This window comes from the organism of the source record quoted next, unplaced genomic scaffold (genome assembly GCF_019419815.1).
Source record: "Pyrus x bretschneideri cultivar Hongxiangsu unplaced genomic scaffold, Pyrus_bretschneideri_v1 Contig54, whole genome shotgun sequence".
NCBI classification, from domain to species: Eukaryota; Viridiplantae; Streptophyta; class Magnoliopsida; order Rosales; family Rosaceae; genus Pyrus; species Pyrus x bretschneideri.
In genome coordinates this window covers 684,560-710,993 of record NW_025999792.1, presented here as the reverse complement: position 1 = coordinate 710,993, position 26,434 = coordinate 684,560, and the positions used below count along the sequence as shown (strand labels likewise).

The window sequence follows — 26,434 nt, the reverse complement described above, 5'->3', positions numbered from 1 at the left end:
GTACAAAAAAGGATAAAATGCAGGACTTCCATCTATTGTTTTATTGGAACCAGCATTTTGGTACAAAGAAAGTAGGAAATGCTGGTCCATGTACATGCAAAAAATATTAAGTTATTCTAGTTTAGCAGCTTCATCTGCTTTTTAATGAGGACCAATATTGAGATACAAAAAATTAGCAAATGCTGTTGTATGTACATGCAAAAAATATTGGCAAATTCTAGGCAAAAAGAGATATTTACATACCATAAATATTTTAAAGAGTGTTTGATATGCATTCAGAAATGACGGTAAATACTTTTGAGTGGAGCAGTTGAAGTCTTGGCCAAACACTGTTCATCGTTACAAAACAACCTAGGCAGATAAAAGAGAAGAAAAAGCAGTTAGATAGCCGTTAAATTTGCTTTTCAATGAATTTATAGTTAAAACAAAAGATAAGCCTAAAGTATATTTACCTAGTCTTTTTTTAGAGTAGTGTCCGTTTTTATACCACTTGGAGATTTTTTTTTTTTTTTCAAACACTTGAGAGGAACTTCATCAAACTGTTTTGGACTGACCTCTGAAATTTCCTCTAGTTCACTATTTTAAGTGGATATTGAATATTAGAACATATAAGTCCATGATAGGTCAAAATTGGTAATTGGAAAAGGAGATGTGAAACAAACCTTTGTTCTCCGGCGGTAAAAAGCGTTTTCCTAATGGATTCCCTTTTTCGTTTATTTGATGTTCCTCTTGTTTCAGGTGTTGAAGTGCAAGATGACATAGCGGTAGAAGATACTGTAATTTCTCTTGCCAATGGTTGTGAAGTTGCGGGTTCCTTGGCTGTATCTTCAGACATACTATAAATCAAAAAATAATTTAAACTGAAACTTTTCCTTCTATTTCTAAACCACAAGTGAAATTTTTTTATTTTTTATTTTTTGACCAATCAATCTTAAAAACTCATTTGGCAACTGCTGTTGGTCCACTAATCTTTGATTGAGCCCCAAATCTTTGTTTGCGACACCACAAAGCTTTTCTCCAGATTTACCAATTATTAAAGCATTGATTTCATTTGTGTCATCTCCAATAACCAAATTTACTTTATACCTATATTAGAAAATTAAGCTCTGTGAGAATTTTGTGAGCCACAATTGACTATAAATATGGAGAAGGAAAAACAACTGATATAGATCACATACTTGAAGTAACTGATGCTTTACAAAGAAATGTATCATCCTGTAAAATGTTTCATAGCGTTTTTGTATAAGGAACACCAATCATGTATATACCTTTGATGAAAGAGGTAAAAATGCAATTATATGTTTCTAAGAAAAGATAAGAATGTGTAATTAAATTTTATACCATGTACAAATCAAGATCTAAAAAAGCCAACTCATCAATTATCAACTTTTTGGCCGTGTGCAGAATTTCAGCTTCATTCACTTGTCTAGAGGAGGGGCAGTATCTTGACAGGGTCTTTACAACTTGAAAACCTATAGGATTAAAAGATTATATTGTTTGAGCAATTTTACAAACTTAGCATTTCTTTTGTTCCAATAATTATAAATATAATTTTCTTTTTTTTTTAATGATTGTAAATATACTTACACTGATTTGTATGCATTTACTGTGGATTGAAACAATAATAAGATAGTATAAACAAAACATTAGTAAATGCTTTCACTTATATAATCTAAGTTTTAAAATGATGTGCAAGATTCGGCCACTACACTAGGTTTCTAATTTCAATACAATCAGTTTTAAAAGAAAAAAAGAAAAATAAAGCAGGAAGATAACTAATAATAGTGACTAATGAGCTATATATTAAGATCTTTTTTCAAATAAATTAATCAACCAGAAAACAGACACATAATCATAAATTGGAGGAAGTATATATGATAAAATTCTATGAGACAAAACATGAAGGCAGTTTAGAAGCAGTAATATTTAAAGAAAACAAAATAAAGATATGAAAGATTGGTATAAATCAAGTGAGATACCTAAATAAAGCTTGACTTTTAAACTTGTAAAAGCAATAACAATTGGCAGAGGTAATGCTTCCGGAGATAGAGAACAAGATGATTCTGCAACATCCGCCCATAATGTCATGATGAGTTCTTCTTTTCTACGTATAAAAAAAAAAAAAAGAATTATTATTAACATTCTAAAAATCTCATTCTCCACTCCAAACTTTCTATTTTAGGAAAGAAAAATATACTTGTAAGGAGTGTAGAATGAGATTTTTGAAGTGCCAATAACACTTTCCAAAAGGAATTGAGAACAGATATTTAAATTGTTTGCAATGTTAGTAGAATAAACATCGAAACCAATTTACATTGACAGAGATAAAAAGAAAGGAATAACCTGATATTTTCAATACGTATGTCACACTTGTATGCTACCCTCTGATTGATCTGATTTGGCTCCAAACATTGGACGGTAATTACATGACCGGTGACATCTTACAATTTAAAAGGTAAACATGAGTATATTACCAAAATTCATTTTACACAATGAATGTTAATTTTTTTAATGTATGTATACATATATTAATATTACCTATAAGAATATCAACCTTGTTCAAGTGCGGATAAAGTGTGTTGTAATCTTGCATAAAGAAGCAATGTCGAGAGATGGGCAGAAACACGCTTGATAGTTTCTTGAAATTTGTTTTATCAATGAATATAACTTGAGCTACATGTGGTACCACTCTGTACTGTCCTCTTATTCTAATGGTGCTAAAGTCGGTGATTTCGTAGCAGCCACTAGCTTCAATTTTAGAAGCTATAACTAGCAATGGTGCCCGCGCGATGCTGCGGGTTTTTAAATAGCATATAGCATGTAGAAAGTTATTTTTACAACTCTGCCTAACTCAAGAAATAGATAAAAATTTGTTTCTCACCGAAATATATGAATTTGAATCTTAGTGGTGAAATACAGAAAAAAAAACATAACAGTTCTATGAATTGTTAAATGGTCACAACAATTTTAGCCTATTACATTTATGGTTCAAGTTTTGAACAAAGAATTAGTTTATCGGCAAGGATTGGATATAAGGAAACATAACAGTTCTATGAATTGTAAAGGAGCAAATATGATGAAAGACATACCAAGATTTGATGGTCATATGTTGAGAAAAGTCCACATCGCTGATTGACGCATGGTATTTTCAATAGATGAACGGTCGAAGTTGCAAGAAAAATAAAAGAATCAATTTATGAGCAGTTGGAAGAATCATTATTTGTTAAAAAGGTGTTGATTCAAATATAAACAAATGAAACTAACTGTAAAAGAAAGGCTTAATGAATGTTGCTCCAAATTGAGTTCAGAATGAGTGTAGTTGCGGAAATTCTGTGCAACACTGTGTTGAAGACATGTAAAAAGTAGATCACAGAATATTTACATCACCGTGAACAAAGATTTTGGAAGTGGTTTATATATACAATATTAAATTTGTACAATCCAGATACAAAAGATTAAAACCTATTTCTTTACAGATAGACAAAAAAAAAAATACATAAAAGTGATTGATTGGATTCTACCACTTGCATCTACCTCTCAAGTGGAACCAGCATGTACATACAAAAAATATTATCAAGTCCAGACCAGAGAGATATTTACATGGCAGCCAAATATTGTACATGCAAAAAATATTATGAAGTCCAGACCAGAGAGACATTTAGATGGCAGCCAAATATTATCAATATTGTTTGATACATATTAACAAAAAACGGTTACTGCGTTTCAGTATCGGAGATGAGTTTTGGCACTGCATCGTTCATCCTTAAGCAAGCAAGCTAGGGAAAAGAAAGAAAATAATACAGTTAGATGGCTATTAAATATATATCAAAATAAATGTAGAGCAAAAAGAGAAGCCATGTTTAAAATATAGCAACCTAGTTGGTTTTTTCAGGAGTGGTACCAAGTTTTCCGCTAGTTGGTGACGATTTCTTTTTGAGCAACTTTATTGGAAATTCATCAAACTCCCTTGGATCCGCCTCTGAAACTTCTTCCATTTCTCTGTTTTAAATGGGCTACCAGTGTTAAATAAAATGAATGAAAAATAATTTCAAAATTATGTTTTGAAAGGAAGTTACGAAACAAACCTTTGCTCATTGTTGGTGAAAAGAGTCCTCTTGATTGATTCCCTCTTCCTTTTATTCGATTGTTCAGTAGTTTCAGCACTTGAAGTAGAAGACGAAACAGTCGTGGAAGACCCCGTGATTTCTCTTGGCAAAGGCAGTGGAGTTGTTGGTTGCATGGTTGTATCGTCGGTTACATTCTGAATGAGGACATTGCTTGGATTGAAATTATTTCTTCTATTTCCAAACCGCAGATGGAAAATTTTCTTTTGCCTGATTAGTCTAAGAAATTCATTTGGTAATTGCTGATGGTCCACCAATGTCTGATTCAGAACCAAATCTTTGCAGCTCATGCCAAAAAGTTTTTCACCACATTTTCCAATTATCAAAGCATCAATCTCATTGGTTTCATCTTCGAGTATCAGATTGACCTTATACCTACATTTAAAAACCTAATGTAAGATTACAATGGAATATCCAAAACAAAAACAACCATGAGAAATTTAGGTGTTTAAAAAAATATCAATAGTGAGATTGAAAAATTACATACCATTGATGGAGCGAGAAATTAATTGATTCTAAATTGAAAAGAGCAAAGTAAAAAAAATTCAACTCATGGTATACATAGTAACAAAATTGCAGCACAACATGTTAAATATTACCAAGGTGTTGGAATTTGATTTGGGTGTTTTTGACAAATTAGTTGTGCACTTGTTGGGTCCTTATGCATTTGTTTTACACAAATGGGGCAGGCACTATACCACCAATCGTAACGTGTGTCAAAATGCTTCACAGCTGCTTTACATAGAAATGTCTCATCCTGTAATATATTTTGTCATATACGTGTGAAACTGACAACAATCATATGCATTCTTTTTATTGAATGTGTGAAATCACAGTTGTAAAATTTTAAGGGAACATTAAAAGGGATAATCAAGTTTTAAACCTTGTACAAATCTGGATCCAAGAAAGCCAATTCATCAATTGTAACTTTTTTTGCAGTCTGTAGAAGTTTAGCTTCATTTGCCTGGTCTGAAGACGGAGGCAATATTTTTGGAAATTCTTTGCAGTTGGAAAACCTGCATGATTGAAAAGATCACATTGTTTGAACAATATAGAAATAGCATCTGTTTTCATTCAAGAATAATAGATATATCGTTATTTTGTTCCAAAAATTAGAAATATACTTACACTGACTTGTAGGAATTCACTTCCGGGATGTCTGGATCAATGAAAAAAAGTGATGAACCGGTACTGTTTAAGACAATCTTACCTGCGCATTGAAATCATGGCAGAAAAAAGGTGATGAAACACAAATCATGACGGATACAGTTTAAAATTTGTTTTAATAGCTGCATCATTGTATCACAAAAAGTAATTTAAAAAAAAAAAAAAAAAAGGGTACGCATGGCATACAGATGATGTTTTTTGTGAAAATTTTAATAAACTGGTAACAAAATTAATTGGGACATGCAGTGGATTCCTAAGTGAGTGTTCGATTGAGAATATAGTTTTAGTTATTTTGTAATTGTCAGTCGAGACTATCAATAGCTTAATCAACTAAATATATAAAACTGGAGAAACCAGAAAATAAGTAGAAGTATGACAAACAACAATCATTGAGCACCAATATAATCAGATAGCTGCAAATTGACTGGTTAGAAAGGGTGGCAACGTAGAATGACTAATTGTAACAAATAAATATAATAAAATCCAAGAATGGTTAAACACCAAAAGAATTTAAATGACTTAGTATGGACAGAGAGCAAAATAAGGATGCAAAAGATTAATTTTAAATTAAATGAAATACCTAGGTAGCGTCTGACTTTTAAACTTGTGAAAACAACCACGACTGGCAGCGAAAATGCCTCTGTTGACAAAGAAGAAAAAGCTTCACCAATGTCTGCCCATAACGTAACCGTGAGTTCTTCTTTTCTGTGGATCAAAAAACTCGCAAGTAAAAATTTAAATTTTTACAACAGCAAAGGAACAAAGACTGAAGACAATTTAAGCTAATAACAATAAAAGGTGAAAAATGACCTTATATTCTGAATGTGCACATCACATTTGTATGCAACCCTCTGATTAATCTGTTTTTCTTCCAAGGACTATACGGCTCTTATACAACCGATAACATCTTATAATTTAAAACATAAATATAAGCACATTGTTAAATACTACTTTAGAAAATAAATACCAACTCGTTTGAATGGATTTATATGCATAGACATGTTAACAGTACCTGTAAGGATGTCAACCCTGTCCAAGCGTGTGTTGTAATCTTGTAGAAAGAACCGATGGCGAGGAATGGGTGGAAACACACTGGCCAATTTTTTAAATTTTGTTACCGTATTAAACAAAACTTGAGTTTCATGCGGGACTACTTTGTATTGTCCCCTGATTTTACTGGTACGGAAATCAATGATTTCATAGCATCCACCAGCTTCAATCTTCGCAACCATAACATCATAGTCAACATTTAATGTGGTCGCCTCAACGGCATCTTGCTTCACAATTTATCATGCCAAGACAGAGAAGGAAAAAAAGTTACAAAAGTAATTAAAAAATAAATAAAAATATAGATTATACTATCAATAACACAAAGAACAGCACACTTATCAAATTGTTAGCATGAGGAAAAAGAATTATTGAAAATAGTTAAATTATTTTAATCAACACTTGAAAAGAAATGTATGAATGCCAAAAAATTTAAGAAAAAAAATGTAACACCATGAAAAAAAGGTAAGAAAATAAAAAATGCATAAAAAAAGGTAAGAAAACACTGATCTGTTCATTTTTTGTAACACGGCATACTTAAATTTTATTCCCCAACATCTAAAAAATAGGGGTAGAAAAATATTTTCTGGCTAGTTAATTATTAGTATTACCATCTTTGATTAAAATAATGAATCAATAATCTTACCATTTCATCAACTAATATACAGTTCAAAGCTGTATATTTTTGAACAGTGCCTGGGATTGTCGATTTCCATATCCTGCATATCCGGATTTTGATTTTGTTTGCTTTCGTGTATGGTTTTAACTGATGAATAGGAGTTGGCTGTGTGTTTTCCATTTATCCTGCAACAATGAAATTTACATAATATGCCACAAATTTATCCAAAAGCATAAAAAAACACTGAAAAGAAAACTGAAATCATTTGTTATTTGTCCATCCATGTTTGGGAGGAAAAATTTAACAGCTTAATTAATAACCAAAAGTAATAACAATTAGAATAGAGAACCTATAAAGTTAGAATTCAATTAAAAAAAAAAAGATCTAAAACCTAGACCTGAACATATTCCTAAGACCAATCAGTCAAGAATTGGTTTTAATCTAGTCATTTATGTCCAGACAATCTTCCCAGCACATAGGAAAGACAGTTTGACACTGGTTGAGTGCATCAGTTTGCAAATGATAACCTTATAAATTCAAAGAATTCCTTTTGCATACATATGGTTGGTGGGAATTAATTTTAATAATCTTGTCATGTAATACTATGTACCTAATTGTTGGTGCAACCTGATTTACTCGTATGTATCAGTACATATAACGTGATTGTGCATAATATGTATAAAGATTTTGAGAGGGAAGCTGCATGCTTCTAAGTCAAAGGTATCTGCACGAAGGGTGAATAAAGGTTTCATTGGCTTCAAGAGCTTGCCATTTTGTGTTTGCTAAAAATAAAATGAGAATCAAACGACACAGTCAATACTTAGAATGTCAACACAGAAAACGACAGAGTCATACTTAGAATCCCAACACAAAAAGAAAAACCCTACTATTCTATAAGTCTCACCCCCATAAAAAATCGAAAGGAAATAGTTAGCTCTAAACCTTCAAAATCGGTAAACCCAAATTCAAACAAAAGACCTAACTCTAAAAACAAAATTAAAAACAAAAAAGGGCAACCAATTGGAAACCTTCAAAATCAACTAAACCCAAATTTAAACAAAAGACGTAACTCTAAATACAAAATTAACAAAAAAATAAGGCAACAAAAAAGACACAACTAACCAGAAAACAGCAAGACTTGAAACGCCAAGAAGGCGGTGTGCGAAGCGTTGGAGCAAGGATAAGAAGATGAAGACAGAAAACTGAAAACGAAACAAAAAGAGGCGAGAGAGAAGCAGAAAAACGAAAGGAAAAAGTAAACAAAGAAAGGAGTGAAAACGAAACAAAAAGAGTAAAAATCCTCTGAACAGAAATACTGCTGATGATCAACACGTGGACAGCATCTACTGAAAAAGCAGAACAAAACCCCCAAAAAAAAAAAAACAAAAAAAAAAAAAAAAAAAAAAAGACCGGAGGAATGAGATATGCTCTGGCAGCAAGGATAAATGAGAGAGCAAACGTGCGGGAAAGAAAAAAAAAATTAGAAAAGAAGAGCTGAAAAGCCAAATGAAAGAGATGATGAACACGTGTCTGCGTGCGCAGTGTATATATATATATATATATATTTTTTTTTTTTTTTCCTTTCACTTCACATCATGACCTCACATTTTCAGATTAGACTATCTTTTCTTATATATATATATATATATTTCTGCAACTTTGCATTTATTAGCCTCACACTTTTAGACTATCTTTTCTTACATATATATATATATATATATATATATATATTTCTACGACTTTGCATTTATTAGCCCTTTTTCGAGAAATGAGCCTTCGTTACTACCACCACACAACTGCAATGGCATCCCTGATTTCTGTTTTTTTCTTAAATGGAAGGGAATGGTTGTCCATCAATTTTCTTGGTATGCTAAAAAAAATATTAGAAAACAAAAGCCAAACACACCTTTTCATATTTTTTAATTAATTTTTTTTCTCTCTAACCGATATCTTTATCATTTTACGTAACTGTGACATCTATCTTTTATGGTATCCTGTCCTCTGTCTTTTCAAGAATGGGTCTTCTCATTTATTATCTCATTTATTATCTAACATATTACTGTTAATACACAGTAAAATTGTCAGGAGTTAAACCCGGCACATGGTTTGTGGCACCAAAAAAATATAAAAACTTACAAAGACCCACAAATGATGGACAGGTGGATAGAATGGGCAAACCCGATGAATCACTGTGTTAATGAACAGTGCCAATCCACCGACTTTTAGTATATATAGAATAGAATATAGAACTTGCTCGCCGATTTCAAATCACTCTAATTCTCATCTCATTTAAGGGGTTTTGAATTGCTACTAACTTCTACAATTCTCAAATCACAAAATTCCAATAAGGGCATATGCCGAAACACAAAAAAAATCCATACAGTGATCATTTAAGGATTGACATACAAAAAAAATCCATAATTCAAACTTTAAAATGCAGAACAGACAAAGAAAACCCAAAAGTTAATCACGGCCATTTTTCTTCTTCTAAATTCCGGACAAAAATCAAACCACAGATAATCAGAACAACCAAACCCAAAAATTTCCCCAAAAAAAACCTAAACAACAATAAAATTAATTAGTCTAAACCTTAAACCGCAGCCATATCCTTCCTCAACAATTTTTAAATTTTAATTAAAACACAAAAAATATGAAAAAAAGGTTAAAGATAAATTATATAACCGTAGCCATATCCATTCGTCGGCAATCTTTCAATTGTAGTTAAAACACAAAAATTATTAAAAAAAAAACGCTTAAAGATAAGTTATATACCTGATCCAGCAAGCGTTTGCAAACTCCCACAACAAAACCCTAAAATTGGAAGATATAGGTTTGCGGCAGCCAAAAACCAAATCAGACAAAAGATCCACATGCAAATCAGCAAAAAAATAAAAATAAAGAGAACACTTAGCAAGAATCGAATTTTACAACAACCAATTGAAAATTTTTCTTACCAACAAAAGCAGCTAAACCATTGCGATTCCTCCGCGGAAAACAGCGGGAAAAAAACAATCCAACCACCCTTCTAAACGATCGGATCGCGAGGAAAACAGCGAGACACACACAGAAACACAGACAAACACAGAGAGACAGAAAAGTAGAGAGAAAAAAAGAACAGCAAAGAGAGAAATGAGAGACACAGAGAGACGGAAAAGCAGAGAGAAAAAAAGAACAGCAAAGAGAGAAATGAGAGATGCTTCCAGCATCTTCCCTAGATAAGCCAATATCTACGCACGTGCAGCACGTATCATGAAGGGCAAAATGGACAATTTACTGCACAATCCCACTAAAGCCGAAAAACCATGAAGAAAATGAGGGACGAAACCGGAACGGCACTGTTAATGAACAGTGCCAATCCACCGGCTTTTAGTATATAAATAAATAAAATATAGAATATAGAATATGTGGACTATTTCATATCGGTTTGATATCGAAAAGCAGGGTCATTTTTGTAAGCAGAAGAGTTAGTCGACTGTACAAAGAAGGCAACAGCAGGCAAAACAGAGGAAAAATCGAGGGGCAAAATCGTCAGCCCACTGGTCATCCACAGTACCACCTCACTGAGTTTTAGTATATAAAGATATTTCGTAATCAATGTCTGATGTACAGGGTTCAACTGCTTGTTTCTTTACAGTTGATTATGTCATAAAAGAGAACCAAAAAGAAAAAAAGAAAAAAAAAATTAATAAGGTAATTAACAAATGGATGAGAATAAATATTATGTATTGATATGTATAAATTCGATAGTTAGCAGGGGCAATACAATGAATTAATACAGTTAAAGCATTTGAAGCAACATTTAAAAAAGATATCACACATGCAAAAAAATTTAATATAAAAATATAAAAGTCCGAATATATTAAGAAAGTAAGATAATAGAAAAAAAAAATTAAACACAACGTAAAGTTTGATTTAAAATATTTGATTTCTATGTTTGGGATCAAATTGAATACATTATAGTATTTTGCTGAGAAAAAGACGGCTCCTTGACTTTAACAAATGAAATAATGACATAAAATTAGTAATAGAATATCAATGTATATATTTTATTCAATTGAATATATCGAAGTTTGATTATCCAACGTGTAAAAAAGCATGGGAAAGATGAATTCTAATCAGGCAGTTAACTACCATTCTTATAATCTTTAATTAAAATAATAAAACAATAGTTTCTCACCGTCCCATCAAGCAACACACAATGCAAAGATGTGTATTTCTGAATAGTTTCGGGTATTGTTGATTTCCATATTCTGCATAGGCGGAGTGTATTATGTCTGCTTTTGTATATGAGCGCAATTCTTGGATGCGAGTTGGCTCAACACCTTCCATCTACTTTGTTCAAACTGAATATAAATTCTACAAATTCATGGATCATTATTATAGCAATCTTAAAATAAATATTGAAATAATTAATAATTTGTTAAACATAACTTATATCACAATGTTATCTTCTGTGAGTAATCTAGATAAATAAGCAAATGCAAGGTAAAGTCTACTTCAGTAAATTGGGAAACAGATTATGACAACACAGGCATAAAATGCATAATTTGTTACAAAATGGGTGAATGCCAAAGCAGTAAGGACCCAAAAAAAAAGAAGAAAAATAATTAGTTAAAAGGTATTAATCGAGCAATGTTTGCAAGAAAGCATTGTTTATTACAATGAAATATAGATACATATTCATGTGAAGCAACAAAGTTTTTAGAGCCTCACTGTTGCGCAGAGGAGTAACCAACTTTAATTCAGTAAAAAATTTACCAAAGCATCTAATAAATAAATTATTAATGATCCTAAAACATTTTTTCATATCTTTTTGCAGCAAGAGTCCCAACATATACTCATGACATACGAATAGTTGATCATAACAAATAGAAAGTGCAAAAGAAAAAGAAGCGAAAAAACAAGGGATCTCAAAAAACTGAAACATTATAGTGTTTTAAGCTATTTTCGTGTGTTTGTAGGTCCTAATGGCAAAGAAGGCAAGAAACTGCATTTTGGAGCCATTTGGAGTAGTTTTGGACATTGGATAGCTTGCATATGAAACAAGGTGGATGGACGAATTTGAAGTGAAAAGAAGCTAGAAACATGCTACAAATCTGGAGAAACAAGTTCAAATACAAAGAAGATAAGGAAAGAGCAAGAAATAAGGAACATTATCTAACCTTATTTTATCCTATCCTAACCAACCTTATCCTTTCCTAAATCTAGCATTATCCTATCTTTTCTTATCCAAATCAGTTTGTGCCTTAATTCTAGCTATTTAGAAGGGATTAGTTATACATTTAAATACATAACTCGGATTCTAGAAACCTTATCCCTTGTGTGCTGCATATATGTCATTCCTTGGTAGATTGGGAGTTGTAATCCCTCTCCTACATCCTTGCTGCATGTGTGGTGATTTGGAGTCAAAAATATGTTCTAAAACATCCTTTCTAGAAGCCCTATACCTAATCCTAATTGAATGTCGCAGGTTCTTAACCTTTTCCCTCTTGGTTTCTGCCAAACCCTAGTCCTTTTCCCATTGGATTGTGCAATCCTTTTCCTTTAAAAATTGTGCAAGACCTAGCCTATAAACACAAGCCTTTGCCGCAGGTTTTAATCATCCATTCACTCATTCATTCTTCATGCATACATTCAGCCATAATTCACACCACATCACCCTAGTGCGCAAGCAAGGAAGGAAGGAGAAGAGGACTTGTGCAATCTGCCATCCAAGGAAGTGTTGTGAATGCCATTGGAGTGTGGAGTGTTTCTGGGTGCTTTCTATCCTTAGTTTTAGTTCAATGTTTATTTTAACTTGGTTTTCAATTATGATGAACATGTGGAACTAATTTATTTATAGTTGGAGGTAAATTCGAAGCCATGATTATATGTTTTATATGAATTGATTACATCCAGTTATTGTTTCTTGAGTGTTGAATGTGATTTGCTTATCTGAGTTATTAAAACTAGGGGTGGGCAAACGGGTAAAGGAACCGCGGGTAGGGGCGGGTAGTGTAGGTTCGGGACGGGTACGGGCCGGGTCCCTTTTTTTTTGGGAACAAACGGGGCGGGGCGGGCCGGGGCATGGTTATTTACGGGGCGGGCCGGTTCCTACACCTTAGAAAAACGGGGCCCCGGACCGGCCCGTTTCATATTATAATCAACGGTTGAGATTGAATGATAACCTATCATTCAATCTGAACCGTTAATTTGTAACCTAGGTTTCCAAATCAGTTTCAGACTTCAGTGTTCAGTCTCAAATCTCAATCTCTCCAACACTCCAACCCTTTCTCAAATTCCCGGCGCCGCTCCTCCGTCCACCTTCTCCGACACGACTCCGGCCAGCCACAAGCAAGCCACACACACAGACAAGCACACGCACCCTGCTACTCATTCTCTCAGATGATGTAAGATCTTCTATCCTCAAATTTTCATATCGTTTATCCTGCATTGCGATAAATTATGTTAATTACTTGGTGTTTTGCTACTATTACAGGTTGATCTCGAACGAGTTGCAAAAGATACCCATGGTTTTGTTGGTGCAGATCTTGCCGCTCTCTCCACAGAGGCTGCGCTCCAGTGCATCCGTGAAAAAATGGACGTTATTGACTTGGAAGACGATACGATTGATGCTGAGGTGTTGAATTCGATGGCTGTGACGAATGAACACTTCCAGACCGCACTGTCCTCTACAAATCCTTCTGCCTTGCGCGAAATTGTAAGTTTTAACTTTTTTTTTTTTTTTTTTTGAAGTTTTGGGGTAGCAAGCTTTACTTGTTTTTTTAGAAGTTGCTATTCAGAGAGTTAGAATATCTTTGGACTTGAGAATGATAACTTGTTTTCTTGGTTTACAGGTTGTGGACGTACCTAATGTTTCGTGGGATGCCATTGGCGGTTGGCGAACGTCATAAGAGAACTTCTTACCAGAGTATTCACACAAAAGATACACGATCTTATCGGAATCCACACCGATGTTCCCGCACCAGATATGGGGACAGGTCCACAGGTTGAGCATGGCACATTTTTCATTAATTCTTTACATGAGATTTGATCACTAGCTGTCTTCTAAACTTTGGACTGAATTTTAGCATTTTTTTCTCTCAATCTTTTTCCTTTTTTTTTTTTTGGTTTAAACAGACCATGGCATGGATACTAGATGAGTACTCAAAGTTTCATGGCTACTCACCTGCAGTAGTGACTAGAAAGCCTATTGTAAGTAAATCATAATAAAAAAAGTTACTTCAGTTAAATTGTCCTCCTTTATTCGATTCATGGCAGTCTTGTCTTGCAATAGTTCATACCTGTGCTACAAATTTTGTTTGTTTTTATTGCGTAACATTCTGTAATTTTTTTTTTTTGTTAATCAGGATCTTGGTGGATCACTAGGAAAAGATGCAGCAACGGGAAGAGGAGTACTTTTTGCAACAGAGGCATTACTCAATGAGTATGGAAAGAGCATCTCCGGACAACAGTTTGTTATACAAGTGGACTTTTACTGAACACAAAAAGTTTATATGGTTGAGATGTTTGAGAAATTTGGGATGTCACCTTCTAAAGGCGTTCTCTTTTATGGACCACCTGGCTGTGGGAAAACCCTTCTCGCCAAGGCAATTGCCAATGAATGCAGTACTCATCAGTATCCGGCGCAACAATGCAGTACTCATCAGGGTCTGTCGAATATTTGCTCGTTCTATTTCAGTTTTTGTGAACCGTATAAGCAATTCTACTTTAGCACATAACCTCATTCTGCTATTTGGTTCTACAAGCTTCTTCCTTTTCGTCAGCACTGGAACCACACCTCATTCTGCTTCAATCTTAGTATGCCCATAACCAGATTTAAAAAAAAAAAAAAAAAAAAAAAAAAAAGTTATTGGACCCGTGGACCCGTCCCGAACCGGCCCGTTTGATACGGGCCGGGTTAGGTCCGGTTCCCAAACTTAAAATCCCTACACCCGGCCCGGCTCGGCCCGTTACATTTTAAAACGGGTAGGTCCGGTTCTTCCAAATTTGGGCCCGGCCCGGCCTGTGCCCAGCCCTAATTAAAACTTGTTTATGTATGTTGGTTGAGGGTCGACACTTAATTTGCATGCATGAATTTGATGCTAGAGTATAAGGGAATTTTATCTAATCATTATTTACTTATATTCACAAGTAGTGGAGGTTGCTAGTCACAATCGTGTTAAGTAAATCCTTGGTATGAGTCTCATGTGTTACATAGTGATGAATGCCTTGTCAATGCTTATGATTTTTATAGAACTTAATGACTTTTGATATGTATCTTTATTATGCGTTTCATATAGAGAACTTGAGATAGATAATCTGGTTGCGATGCGTATTCCATCCAATTCAATGAAATAAGGAAAATCTGAAAGTTAATTTATGCTTTTCATGGTTAATTTGGGGCATTGTCATTCATAGTCTAAAGGAATAATAATTGGAAATTGGTTTATATGCATATGTCATGTGTGGAGAAGGACCCTTTAACTAGCCTTTCACCCATTTAATTCACCTTAATTTGAAGTCTTTTAAGTTGTTTTGCAATCTGTTAAGTTTAGGTTTAAATTCGTCCAAATAAACCTCCCTTGGCATTGAGTTTATTCCTTTGGTTAGAACTAGTTTAAATCTGTCTCCATTGTTTATTTTGAGTCTAAGTTAGTTAAATTTCGTCTAAGTATCCCCATATAGTCAGTTTTGTGTCTATTTGATAGTATTGAGTTGTTTAGAGTCAGTTTAGCTTCTTTTGAGTCAAGTTAAGTTTTATTTTCGTCAAAATCACTTGTTAGGTCTAGAATTGAGTCTTTTTTATTGTTTGTTGCTATTTTGAGTGTTTTGAGTTAGTTTTAAGTCTATAGAGTCTAAATTAGTGTTTTTAAGTCTTATTTGTGTTGATTAGCATCCCTAGTTAATCCCCGGTCTAGAACGATCCCTACTTGCATATATACTACAATTGTCATCAATAGGGTTTAATTTGTGTGTCGAGTTAATTTTCACATCAAATTTTGGCGCTGTTGCCGGGGATTAGCAAAATTGCTAATCTTCCCCTAGTAGTGCCGTGTGTTTTTCTTTTGTGTTTGTTTCTGTTTTGTTTTGTTTTTTGATTTGTTTTTGTGTTGTTTTCTTGGTTTTAGGTACTAGTTTATGACTCGAAGTTCTCAACCAGTTCATGCACATATCTTTGAGTTTGACGACGATTTTGAACGAACTTTGAGAAGGAAGAGGAAGAATCCAGAACCTAGTCCACATAGTTCTGAGGCCGAATTTGAAGAAGAAGAAGTGGAAGAGGAAGAACAAGCCATGGCAGCGGACAATCGAACAATCAAAGAACTTTTTGCCTTGGGGTTGGACAACGCCGTGCCTATTTGCATTCAATACCCTAGGGCAGCTCCGGACAAGACCGATGAGTTTGAATTAAGGTCAAGCTTGCTGCATCATATTCCCAAATACCATGGGTTGTCCATTAATGTGGATGGGAATATTCCCAAACTTGAATTAAAGTCAAGTTTGAAGTAGTATGGTCGAGTGTGACATCCCGTCCCAAAATTCATATTAACGTACGTGTGAAATTACAATTTTACCCCTAGTTCGTTTCGTTTAGTTGTTTGGTGGTTTTGTGTGGTGTGGCATGTGTTGGGCCACACACACATGCACTGCCACTTTCCCTGTGTCCCTATCCCTTTCTCTGTCTCGATCCCGTGTCTCTCTCCCTTCTTTCTTCTTCTTCTTCCTTCTGTAAAAGTACGGACAAACACACAACTCCCTCAAACCGTTGCAGATCGAGGAAACCAAGGGTGCAGTCGTGATCGTGAGGTCGAGGGGAACACAGATGTACCATTTTCAGGTAGGGAAACCACCATTTTCACGTCGATTCGAGGTTTTCCGATTTGAGCACTATTCATGCAAACTCATTCTAGCATGTTTTTGGAATTTTTAAGCTCGTAGATGTCTTTGTGAGGTCCCAAGGAGCCTCGGAGTGCTTCGTTGGACAAATTTGGACGTCGGGAAAGCTTGGTTCGAAGTTGGTCGGTTTTTGAGTTGAAGACAGGTATGATCGCGTGGTTTTTAGCCTTTAAAAGTAGTATATCGTGATTCTACTAGTCCTAAGCTTCATTTTGGTTCATGAATCATGAAAATTGGTTGAGAAACGAACGAGAAAACTCAAGTTGCAGGTTTTCCAGTTTTCCGGCGCCGGCGACGGCACCGGAGACTGATCGGGGAAGGTGACGGAATATTCCGTCAGATTTGACGGAATATTCCTAACGCCGTTGACGGAATCCGTTAGAACTAACGGAATATTCCTCACGGCGTTAGTTGACGCCGTCCGTGTGCGCCGCACGTGCCTGCGTGTGGCCGGCGCGTGTGGCCGTGCCTTGGCCGGCGCGTGGGGGCGCGTGCGGCGGAGGAAATTTTTTCTAAAAATATGGTTGTGATCCTAAGGTTGTGTAGAGCACGTTGGTATATTCATTTGTCCATTTTGAGCAATGTATGAGAAGTTATTACGAAAGGAAGGTTATGTGCTTTAAAATTAACGTTTTTATAGTTAATTCGCATATAGGTGATTCCTATCCCGAGGACGAGCGTGCACACTCGAGGCAGGGGGGCTACGACCCTTCCACATACCAGTGAGTGGGCTTTTGGTTTTCCGTATATACCTATATACATTTATATTCCCAGAAATTGTTTAAAAAGGGTTATTTGTTTTATGCCATGCACCATATCCTTATTGTTATGCATTATCACATGCATTAGTAGTGGCATACTTATACATATTTATATTTGGTGCTGTGGAGGCGCAGGTAAGTGCCAGGTAAGCGTTATTTAACCTTTGCATTAAATAGTGATTAGAGGTGCTTAGAAAGCTCATAACCTGCACCCCCGGTGTTAGTGCTCCCGCCCAGAGTAGGGCACAGTCCTTCACGTGTCGTTCACCTCCCGCACCACACGCTCAGCTTGGATCCAAGTTAGGTGCACAGTCTTGTCGTACAGACCACTTTAGGTGGTTCCGACTCGTAGGTGACCTGCGATTATTCGCACAGCCTTCACGTGATCGTAGCACTAGAGCGTTTATATGTATTACACCCAGCCCTGTCGTACAGACCACTATAGGTGGTTCCGACTCGTGGGCAGGTTTAGTTATTGAGATTGAGATTTGAGCTCTAGATTCAGCCGTACAGGTCACTTCGGGTGACTCCGGCTGCCAGTGATATGTTATTGATGTGATTTATACCTGAGCACTTGCATATCATTATGAGGCTTTATGATTGGCATACCCTTGAGCATGATTGGCATATTTATACATACGTATATATGTTTATTTTCTGGGAAGTATACAGGTTTTACGGCGAGGGGTTAGAATGTATTTTATGAAATGGTTTCCAAAGAGCTTTGTTTTTGCCCACTCACGCTTTTGTTTTGCGCCCCTCCAGGTTCTAGTAGCTTAGCGGGTTTGGTGGTTTTCCCAGAGGGCGTCTCGGCATTTCTGACAGACACTCACCAGTGTAGGGTCACCTTCGGGTGTACCATTGTTGTATCATTTTCTTTGGACTGCTGTAGTCTTTATGCTCTGAATTCAGCGTCTCACTTGCGTTGGCACTTATATTATCACTTATTGTATGCTAGTTTTTAAATTATTCGTACTTTTACATTGCTTCTATTAGCTTCCGCACTGTGCACATGGCTACGTCACTTCCACGTGACGCCCAGCATGCCCTGATCTCGGTCGGGGTGTGTCATCGAGTATGACACCCATTAATGTGGATGGAAATATTTTAAAGATGAAAGCCTTTCCGTTCTCTCGTTTGGAAAAGGCTAATGATTGGCTCTACAAATTGGTGCCCGGAACCGTTACTTCTTGGGAAAGTATGAAACGAGCGTTCTTGGAGAAATTCTTCCCAACTTCAAGAGTAATTCTTTTGAGGAAGAAGATTAGCGGAATTCAACAAAACCAAGGAGAATCCTTTCCAGCATATTATGAGTGTTTCAAAGCCCTTGTTGCATCCTACCCACAATACCAAATGAAGGAAGAGCTTCTAATTCAATGCTTTTACGAAGGACTACTTCCAATTGAAAGACAAATGCTAGATGCCTTGACAGGTGGAGCTTTGGTGGACAAAACCTCAATTGCTGCAAAGATTTTAATTACAAATCGAGCCTTGAATGCACAACAATATGAAGGGGTTGGACAAAGGGACCCCCCACAGTAGCACCAAATGAATGAGGTAAGTTCCATGTCCGAAATTCAATCACAATTGGCTAATCTTACTCTCCTTGTGTCTTAGGTTGTTGAAGGAAACAAAGTGCAAAAACATAGTGTTTATGGCGTGTGCACCATGCAAGGGCACCCCTCTGAGCAATGCCCTCAATTGATTGAGAATGGAGGATGGGAATCTGCCAATGCCATAGGTTATCAACGCCAAAATCAACCTAGGCATGATCCATACGCCAACACTTACAATCCGGGATGGAGAGATCACCCAAATTTCAAGTGGAGGGAGCCCCAACAACCTCAACAACAAGGAGGATTTCGTCCACCATCCCTTGGGATGTTTCCAAAGCCATATGCACCAACTCAAAACCAACCACAATTTGCCCAACCAAAAACAGGTTCGTTCATGGATAATGATCAAATTGTTCAATTACTAACCACTGTGGCGCAGGGAATGCACTAAATCGACAACAGGAAACGCGATCCTTTATGGGCTCCAAATTTTTTGCAAATCGAGACCAAATTGACTATTTTTCAGCAAGAGAACACTGTCGTCTGCAACCCCGACAAAACGATCTAAATAAATTTTACTAACTTAACCGTTTTCTGCAAAAAAGCCCAGACACAGAGAGAACTTGAGACCGGAGAGCGAGGCAAGGAGAGGTTTGAGAGAAACAAAAAGGTTTGCGAGACAGACGGAAATGGAAAGAAGAGTTCAGAAGAAAGAGAGGTTGTGGTCCACGAAGAAGAGACCAAACCAAGGGCATTTCGTCACTTCACTGTCCGTGAATAGTACACGTTGGTTTGGGTTTTGGGTTTTAGTATAGAAATAAATTTCTTTTGTGAGGTATGGACACATTATTAATAATTTGATAATTTGATATGAAAATTACATGTATTTATTTTTTCAAAATACAGAGACTTTTCATCGGTGGGTGTGGAGCCCATGTAATTATGGTGCACCACACTATACAGGATTTTCCCGAAAAAACACCATAAACATTAAACCACCGGCGACCACCTTTCTTGAAAGAGTACTCCCAAATTCCCAATTATCCCAAACCCAAACCCGAACATCGAACCAGACGCTTCAATTCTTTGTAGTTTCAGACGATATCATTCTCCCTCTTCTCTTCAAGTTCGACACTCAAATTTAAGGTATGAGGTCGATTTTCAGATTTCGAAATCAGGGAGGGGTTTTGTTTAATTTCAATATCAGTGTGGGGTTTTTAGATGGGCTTCAATTGAATGGGGTTGGTTCAATTTCAATTTCATTTTCGGGTTTCAGCTTAAAATTTTGGCTTCAATTTCCATAGTGTGGTTCTAATTCTATAAATTTGTGAAACGTAGGGTTTTCTGTTGGAGAAGGGTTGGCCTTTGAATTGGGGCTGTTGCGTTGGTTTCTGTTGCTGGACCGGCCGGTAAAAAAATCTCAACCCTTTGCTTTCTGTGAATATATTGGTTTCTTGCTGTGAATGTGCATTGAATTTTTGACGTTGAACTAACAAAATTCAAGAATAAAAAAAAATTACTTTACTCATATTAAATAATATATTTGCACTGGAAAAGGTCATGAAAACATTCAATAGAAATTCAAGGTATATTGTATACCCTTTGAAATTTATAATTTGAAGAAAATCCGTATCCATGAGCTCATAAACATAGTACACATCCTTGAACCTTGTCCTGTGGATAACCATCATAACATCTTTCAAAGCAATCGCATTCTCATGCCTGATATGTTAAGAAGCATCAGCTCCCGCGGAGTCATCAATGCATCTATGCAGTTGTCAAACACAATATTGATCTTCTTGATTGCAACTTACTCATTTGTTTTCCTATTGATGTGGACGAGGTCACTGCACCATATGCTCCTCTCCTTATCAGTTTGACCAGATTGTACTTGGTTTAAACCTCAAACAATGTTTGCCACATTCAGTAATAATGCTTGCCCCTTTGCCTAATTCCATTTGGAGGCACAAATAAAGTTGCCATTTCCCTGCGTATCACCATAACATGATCTACATGTTAAAGAGTGGAAAACTTATTACCATTTTGTAATGATTTACACAACAGATTTCTGAAATATGTTTTGGAAAGTGAAATCGACAAATTGAAATTTGTATTTTTAAGATCTGACAATGTGTTTGGTAGCTTTGTCCAAGAACAATTATCCGAAATGAAAATCGTAAAGACATGTAGTGTAGCAATATCAGAAAAATGAGAAAACTGTAAACGTGCAATTTGGCCCAATGATTATTTTCAGCCTAAAAAAATACCCCTTTCTTGCATAGCACAGGATTTTGAGAATCAATCAATCTTCCCATTTCCAGGTCTTTAGATCAAAGACCTTAATTTGTTTCTTGGGAATTTGGATTCTTCAGATTTTTTATTTTTTGTTTTGGGGAAAAGAATTGATGGTGCAGTTGATGAAATCGGGAGATCTCCCACCAGAACTCCATACGATGCCATGTACAGAAAAGGTACCGGTGAAGTTGGAGATTGAGGACTCTTTAGAAGAGGAGCATGGTCCGCTCAACAAACGTCCTAAACCCTCTCCTGCTTTTCAAGAGGTTCAGTTTTGTATCTTGTTTCTGTTTCATTTACGTATTTTCATTGCTAATCTTTTTTTTTTTTTTTTTTTTTTTTTTTAAATTTTTTTAATTTCCTTCTGCTTTTTCTTTTTGTAATCTGGACTGATTGAAGTTTTCTCTATTTCTCTTTTGATTTTGTATGTATTATTCAATCAGAAATTGTGGTTCCCAGAAATGAATGTTTCTGCTTGTTGTATGCTATTGTCAATAGCTTAGTCTATAAATTTTGTGACATTAATGATTGAAATTGTTTCAGAAGATTGTAGCAATCTCTTTGGTCTCTTGGAAACTGCATGGGAGGATTATACGTGTGATCTTTATAGTCCATAAAGTTTACCATTTTCTTATCAATTATTGATTTATTAAACTCGTGACTATTAATTGGGATGTAAATATACAAATTTGAGCTTCCTTAGGTATTGGGCTGTAATATAATATTTTGAAATTTGGCTTGCTTGAACTTTGATTATGTTTAGCTGAAAGATTTGATTGTTTCCTTTACTTTGTATAAATTTGGTTTTGTTTTGAAGTATTCTCTTACTGGTTTTTCTGGCTGAGTTACAGAGGAGTGTTGGGGATAATGAGTTTGCTGTTCAACCGTCACAATACAATCCACTTGATGAGCCTAGCCCCTTGGGTTTGAGGCTCAGAAAGAGCCCATCCTTATTAGAGTTAATTCAAATGAAGCTTGCTCAAGGGAGTGCTTCTGCAGCTGGAGCGACAGAGAGCAAAAATCTTAACTCTGGAGTTAAAAAGGAATGTAAAGCAAATGCTCCATTAGGGACGGTGGATAAGCTGAAGGCTTCGAATTTTCCAGCTTCACTTCTAAGGATTGGGGGTTGGGAGGTACTCATCTTCTCTAGTTTTTAAGTTTATTTTTTGATTTATTGAGTGGATTTGTTTGGCTAAAAGTTTCTGACACTACTTTATTTGGTTGCAGTATAAATCAAGATATGAGGGAGATTTAGTGGCGAAGTGTTACTTTGCTAAGCATAAGCTTGTTTGGGAAGTTCTCAAAGGTGGTCTCAAGAGTAAAATAGAAATCCAGTGGTCAGATATTATGGCTCTGAAAGCAAATTGTCCTGATGATGGACCTGGTACTTTTACTGTTGTGGTAATGTTTATGTATTTCCTTTCCTATGTTCTCTGTACGTTTGTGTGTGTACTTACCGACATTTTAAAAAGTGAAGGCGAAGCCAAGGCATTTCATGGATAGCCCTGTCTAGGTGAAAGCCTTGAGGCCTCAGGGGACCTAAAATTATTAATATATATCATACAATCAACAATAGAGTCGAAATCAAACATTATAAAAGAAAAATAAAAAATAAAAAATAAAATTTCTTCACTGTAGGTGAGAAACCCTAACCTTTAAACAAAAAAAAAAAGAAAGAAAAAAGCCCCAATTGATGCCTCAGGCGTCTAGGCGAGTTTAAGCCTACTCCCACTGGGCAGAGGTGTTTTCCTCACCGCCCCACCTCGAAGGCCGCCTAGGCGCTCTTCAAGGCTCGTGTTTTAAAACACTGGTCTTTACCTATGGTCTCTGTACTCAAATTTATTATTTTGTGTCTGAAATTTTTAACCTAGTGGCTGCTTCTGTTTACAGTTGGCTAGACAACCCCTGTTCTTCCGGGAGACTAACCCTCAACCTAGAAAGCACACATTGTGGCAGGCAACAGCAGATTTTACTGGTGGACAAGCTAGCAGTTATAGGTAAAATTCAATTGGTGGTTGTGATCCTTACTCTAAAATTTCCTTGGGAAAAAGGCTTTAAATTTATTTTGGTTGATGTCACTGTTTTTTTCGTTTTTTTATTTTTTGAGCACATTGATATTTTTACACTAAGGGGAGGGAGAGTTCGGCTAAGCCCCACAATAGGCAGCCTAATTTGGTATCGAATTCATCATCCACGAGATTCGAACCTAAGACCTCTCACTTCTAAGCGAAGAGGAATACCACTAGACTGTAATGTCACTATTAAGCCTATAAAGTTTTACACACCTTTTAGTTTCTTTGGAGCGTGTACACTCGTACTATGTTTTCCCATGCTCCTTGCAATTTTTTGTTTATCTTTTGGATAGTCTCATATATTCTTTAAGTCAGTGGCCTCAAATCTTTTATTGGCCGGTGCTAGTGGTTTCAGGTATATGTTTTCTTAGCCTGTGGTCTCAGATAAAAAGAATGTATTATCGATGATCTCCTTTGGTGGTTAATTGTTGAGTTCTGATGACACTCTTGTTTTGCTTTGTATGTTTGTCCTGTTTTTAAGTTGGGTTTCCACCTACTGTTGACAAATAAACTCCCTTTGTGCCAATACTTGTCCAATTGCCAAACTGGGGCATGTTGTGTAACAGGCAGTGTGGATACTCCTTTTAACTGTTAAATTGATATTTGGGACATTTTTTTCAAGATGTTCAGTCTATTTGAACATGCATCAGCCATGTTCAGGTACTAAAATTGATGCTGTGACATTTATGGACAAACTTTGGCGTTGTGGTTTTGTAGGGAACATTTTCTGCAATGCCCGCAAGGATTATTAAACAAACATTTTGAAAAGCTTATCCAGTGTGACACACGACTTTGTGTCTTAAGCCGGCAGCCAGAGATTGTTTTGAAATCACCATATTTTGAACCATGCTCTTCTGCTTTTGAAGATCCAGGTGAATGCAAAGGTCATGGTTTTGGTCAACTGGGGAATGGACCAAATGGTAAAGGTTCGTCTGTTGCTGGTTTTCAAGATATAGCATCACCATCTGCAAGCCAGTCATCTTCTTTGAATATTGACCAGCAGGATACAGCTTCTATGGCATTCGAATATCAGTCCAGAGAAGCGCCTTCCCCCAGCTCAGGTATAATAAATGAACTTGGCATTTATTTCTGGTACAATATTAGATAACGATCATCCTTTTTTTTTTTTTTTTTTCCTTTTGGCTTCTAGTTTCTTGGTTGTCATCATGTTAAATAGAACTAGAATTTCTTTTGTTTGATTTTACGGTGCAATTGGTTACTTCTTGGATGTCTGGAATACTAGGTGTATATGTGGTCCTTATTTTTAATCATTTTAATTCACAAATTGTGGAATGCAGAGATTTTAGATTTCCAAAATATTTCAGGACTTGGCAGAAGTTTTCTTTTATACTTGTGAAGTCATTTATAATTCAAACATTGTTTTGGGATTTCACTGATGCTGATTTGGTTCGTAGTCTGAGTTCTGGTATGATTTTTATTATGCATATTACTGCAATTCAGGTTTAAAGTTTTGTCTTGTTTTTTTTTTAATTTTTGTCTTCTGTTTTGAGGGGTATAGTTTTTCTTTCAAGCTTTAGGTAAATTTGGCACTTATTGTTGTCTATTAATTACTAAATCACTAATTGACCTATCCTATTAGTTATGGATGCTCGTGCAATGGAAGGAAATGGCAGTTCAGAAGCTGTTAATTCCAGAGAGGACAGAAATTGGGAGCAAATAAAAGTCCCTGGGCTTCACTCATCAATGTCGATGAGTGATCTTATGAGTCACATTGGAAACTGTATTTCAGAACAAATGACTTCTGGAAATCCGCCATCTGCTGATCAGCAGTCAGAATACCAGTACATGCTAGAGGACATTGCACAATACCTGCTGAGCGACACTCAATTTACAACAGCTTCAGATGAGAAATCGCTCATGTCAAGGGTCAATTCTCTTTGTTGCCTTCTGCAGAAGGACCCTGCTGCAGCTCATACACAGGTTGATGGTGATAGTTACGTTGAAGGATCAGGTAGTGGAAGGGATGTTCAACCCAATCACACTCCTGATAATAAATCTGGAGCTGTTATCAAGGACCCTGAAGACGGTGTTTCCAACAGGAAGAAGGCACCAGGAATGTCAAGAAAAGACTCCTTTGCGGAATTGCTGTTTCATCTGCCTCGGATTGCCTCACTTCCCTCACTTCCGAAAGTCTTGTTTAACATTTCCGAAGAAGATTGCAAGAGTCAAGCGAGCTAGATGCCTTGTTTTAGTCCACAGTGCAGATTGGGTAGAGAAATTTTTTTCTCGCTTGTTCCCTTTCACAAATGTACAGAGTAAAGATATGCCGGAGGTTTAATGTTGTTTGTTGTCCTGTCACCGTAGCATGCATAATCTTGAAAAGTTTTGGGATTCGGAGATTTATGTTGATGAAGAATCCTGAAGGTCTCTCATTGTAAAAGTTCACTTGTTACGGTAGGGTTGTGCTCGTTCTTGTTCTCGTTCTCATATTATTCCATGGGTTAATCAACTTTTGATTCAGGGAATCATAATCTTTTAACTGGTTTTGTGGTTGTATAATGCAACGTCGATTGAAATAAATAATGAAGCAACCCACATACATTATCTACAACAAAATGGTGGTCGATGAGTTCAGATAAAAATGTCACTGGATTTCAAATAATTCTTATTCGTTGACCTGTTTAGGGTTTACACATTTTATGCTTTTTAGGATTTAGCTTTGGTGTGATTTTTAAAAGGCTTAATTTTAGTTATGCTCCCCACTCGATTGTGGTTCTACTTTGTTCACTGAAACTCAAAAGTCATTCTTTTACTTCTTGAAACTCAATATTCGTTACACTTTGTCCTACTTCTGTTTATTCCGTCTAAAACTGTAAAACATGGAGTAAATAAACTATATAATAAATTTTTTTGTTGGTTAAAAATCGAGTTTATTGGAGTAAAGTTGCAACTT

At 35.9% G+C, this 26,434-nt stretch overlaps 4 protein-coding genes across 5 annotated transcripts; 2 read left to right on the top strand and 2 right to left on the bottom strand.

The window, feature by feature from the left end:
• LOC125470880 lies at positions 1–2,434 on the bottom strand. Its single transcript, XM_048570615.1, has 7 exons — positions 2,344–2,434; positions 1,980–2,104; positions 1,342–1,472; positions 1,179–1,215; positions 663–825; positions 453–576; positions 1–351 (listed from the first exon to the last, which is right to left on the bottom strand). The coding sequence occupies exons 2-6, from the start codon at positions 2,086–2,088 to the stop codon at positions 453–455; spliced, it is 564 nt and encodes a 187-aa protein (XP_048426572.1). The 5' UTR covers positions 2,089–2,104; positions 2,344–2,434; the 3' UTR covers positions 1–351.
• Positions 2,344–7,137, bottom strand: LOC103942790. The gene is made up of 12 exons (XM_048570648.1): positions 6,985–7,137; positions 6,469–6,568; positions 6,304–6,383; positions 6,102–6,169; positions 5,872–5,996; positions 5,253–5,334; positions 5,008–5,140; positions 4,724–4,881; positions 4,086–4,499; positions 3,902–3,999; positions 3,090–3,776; positions 2,344–2,440 (listed from the first exon to the last, which is right to left on the bottom strand). Exons 1-11 carry the CDS (start codon positions 7,135–7,137, stop codon positions 3,724–3,726), a joined length of 1,464 nt encoding a protein of 487 aa, XP_048426605.1. The 3' UTR covers positions 2,344–2,440; positions 3,090–3,723.
• Positions 7,138–13,220: 6,083 nt separating this feature from the next.
• Positions 13,221–14,885, top strand: LOC125470908 (glutamate dehydrogenase 1-like). The gene is made up of 4 exons (XM_048570716.1): positions 13,221–13,346; positions 13,436–13,945; positions 14,077–14,151; positions 14,307–14,885. Exons 2-4 carry the CDS (start codon positions 13,928–13,930, stop codon positions 14,436–14,438), a joined length of 225 nt encoding a protein of 74 aa, XP_048426673.1. The 5' UTR covers positions 13,221–13,346; positions 13,436–13,927; the 3' UTR covers positions 14,439–14,885.
• A 5,252-nt stretch (positions 14,886–20,137) lies between these two features.
• On the top strand, positions 20,138–26,006 carry LOC103950506. 2 transcript variants are annotated; one of them, XM_009361728.3, is made up of 8 exons: positions 20,138–20,299; positions 20,492–20,562; positions 21,554–21,714; positions 22,300–22,581; positions 22,676–22,849; positions 23,339–23,445; positions 24,238–24,581; positions 25,121–26,006. In XM_009361728.3, the coding sequence occupies exons 3-8, from the start codon at positions 21,559–21,561 to the stop codon at positions 25,717–25,719; spliced, it is 1,662 nt and encodes a 553-aa protein (XP_009360003.2). In that variant the 5' UTR covers positions 20,138–20,299; positions 20,492–20,562; positions 21,554–21,558; the 3' UTR covers positions 25,720–26,006. The 2 variants fall into 2 exon arrangements, with proteins under 2 accessions (XP_009360003.2, XP_048426625.1); XM_048570668.1 differs by lacking the exon at positions 21,554–21,714.
• Positions 26,007–26,434: the final 428 nt, after the last annotated feature.

Excerpts from the sequence above, each read along its gene's own strand:
- LOC125470880 (XM_048570615.1), bottom strand. The coding sequence starts at position 2,088 with ATGACATTATGGGCGGATGTTGCAGAATCATCTTGTTCTCTATCTCCG. Across the intron at positions 1,216-1,341 it reads TAGATCTTGATTTGTACATG|GATGATACATTTCTTTGTAA; the intron begins GTATAAAATTTA and ends AACATTTTACAG. Across the intron at positions 826-1,178 it reads TAAAGCATCAGTTACTTCAA|ATACAGCCAAGGAACCCGCA; the intron begins GTATGTGATCTA and ends GTATGTCTGAAG.
- LOC103942790 (XM_048570648.1), bottom strand. The coding sequence starts at position 7,137 with ATGGAAAACACACAGCCAACTCCTATTCATCAGTTAAAACCATACACG. Across the intron at positions 6,384-6,468 it reads AATCATTGATTTCCGTACCA|TGTGTTTCCACCCATTCCTC; the intron begins GTAAAATCAGGG and ends AAAATTGGCCAG. Across the intron at positions 5,335-5,871 it reads AAAAGTCAGACGCTACCTAG|GTAAGATTGTCTTAAACAGT; the intron begins GTATTTCATTTA and ends TTCAATGCGCAG.
- LOC125470908 (XM_048570716.1), top strand. Across the intron at positions 14,152-14,306 it reads TAGTGACTAGAAAGCCTATT|GATCTTGGTGGATCACTAGG; the intron begins GTAAGTAAATCA and ends TTTGTTAATCAG.
- LOC103950506 (XM_009361728.3), top strand. The coding sequence starts at position 21,559 with ATGGTGCAGTTGATGAAATCGGGAGATCTCCCACCAGAACTCCATACG. Across the intron at positions 22,582-22,675 it reads TAAGGATTGGGGGTTGGGAG|TATAAATCAAGATATGAGGG; the intron begins GTACTCATCTTC and ends ATTTGGTTGCAG. Across the intron at positions 23,446-24,237 it reads GGACAAGCTAGCAGTTATAG|GGAACATTTTCTGCAATGCC; the intron begins GTAAAATTCAAT and ends GTGGTTTTGTAG.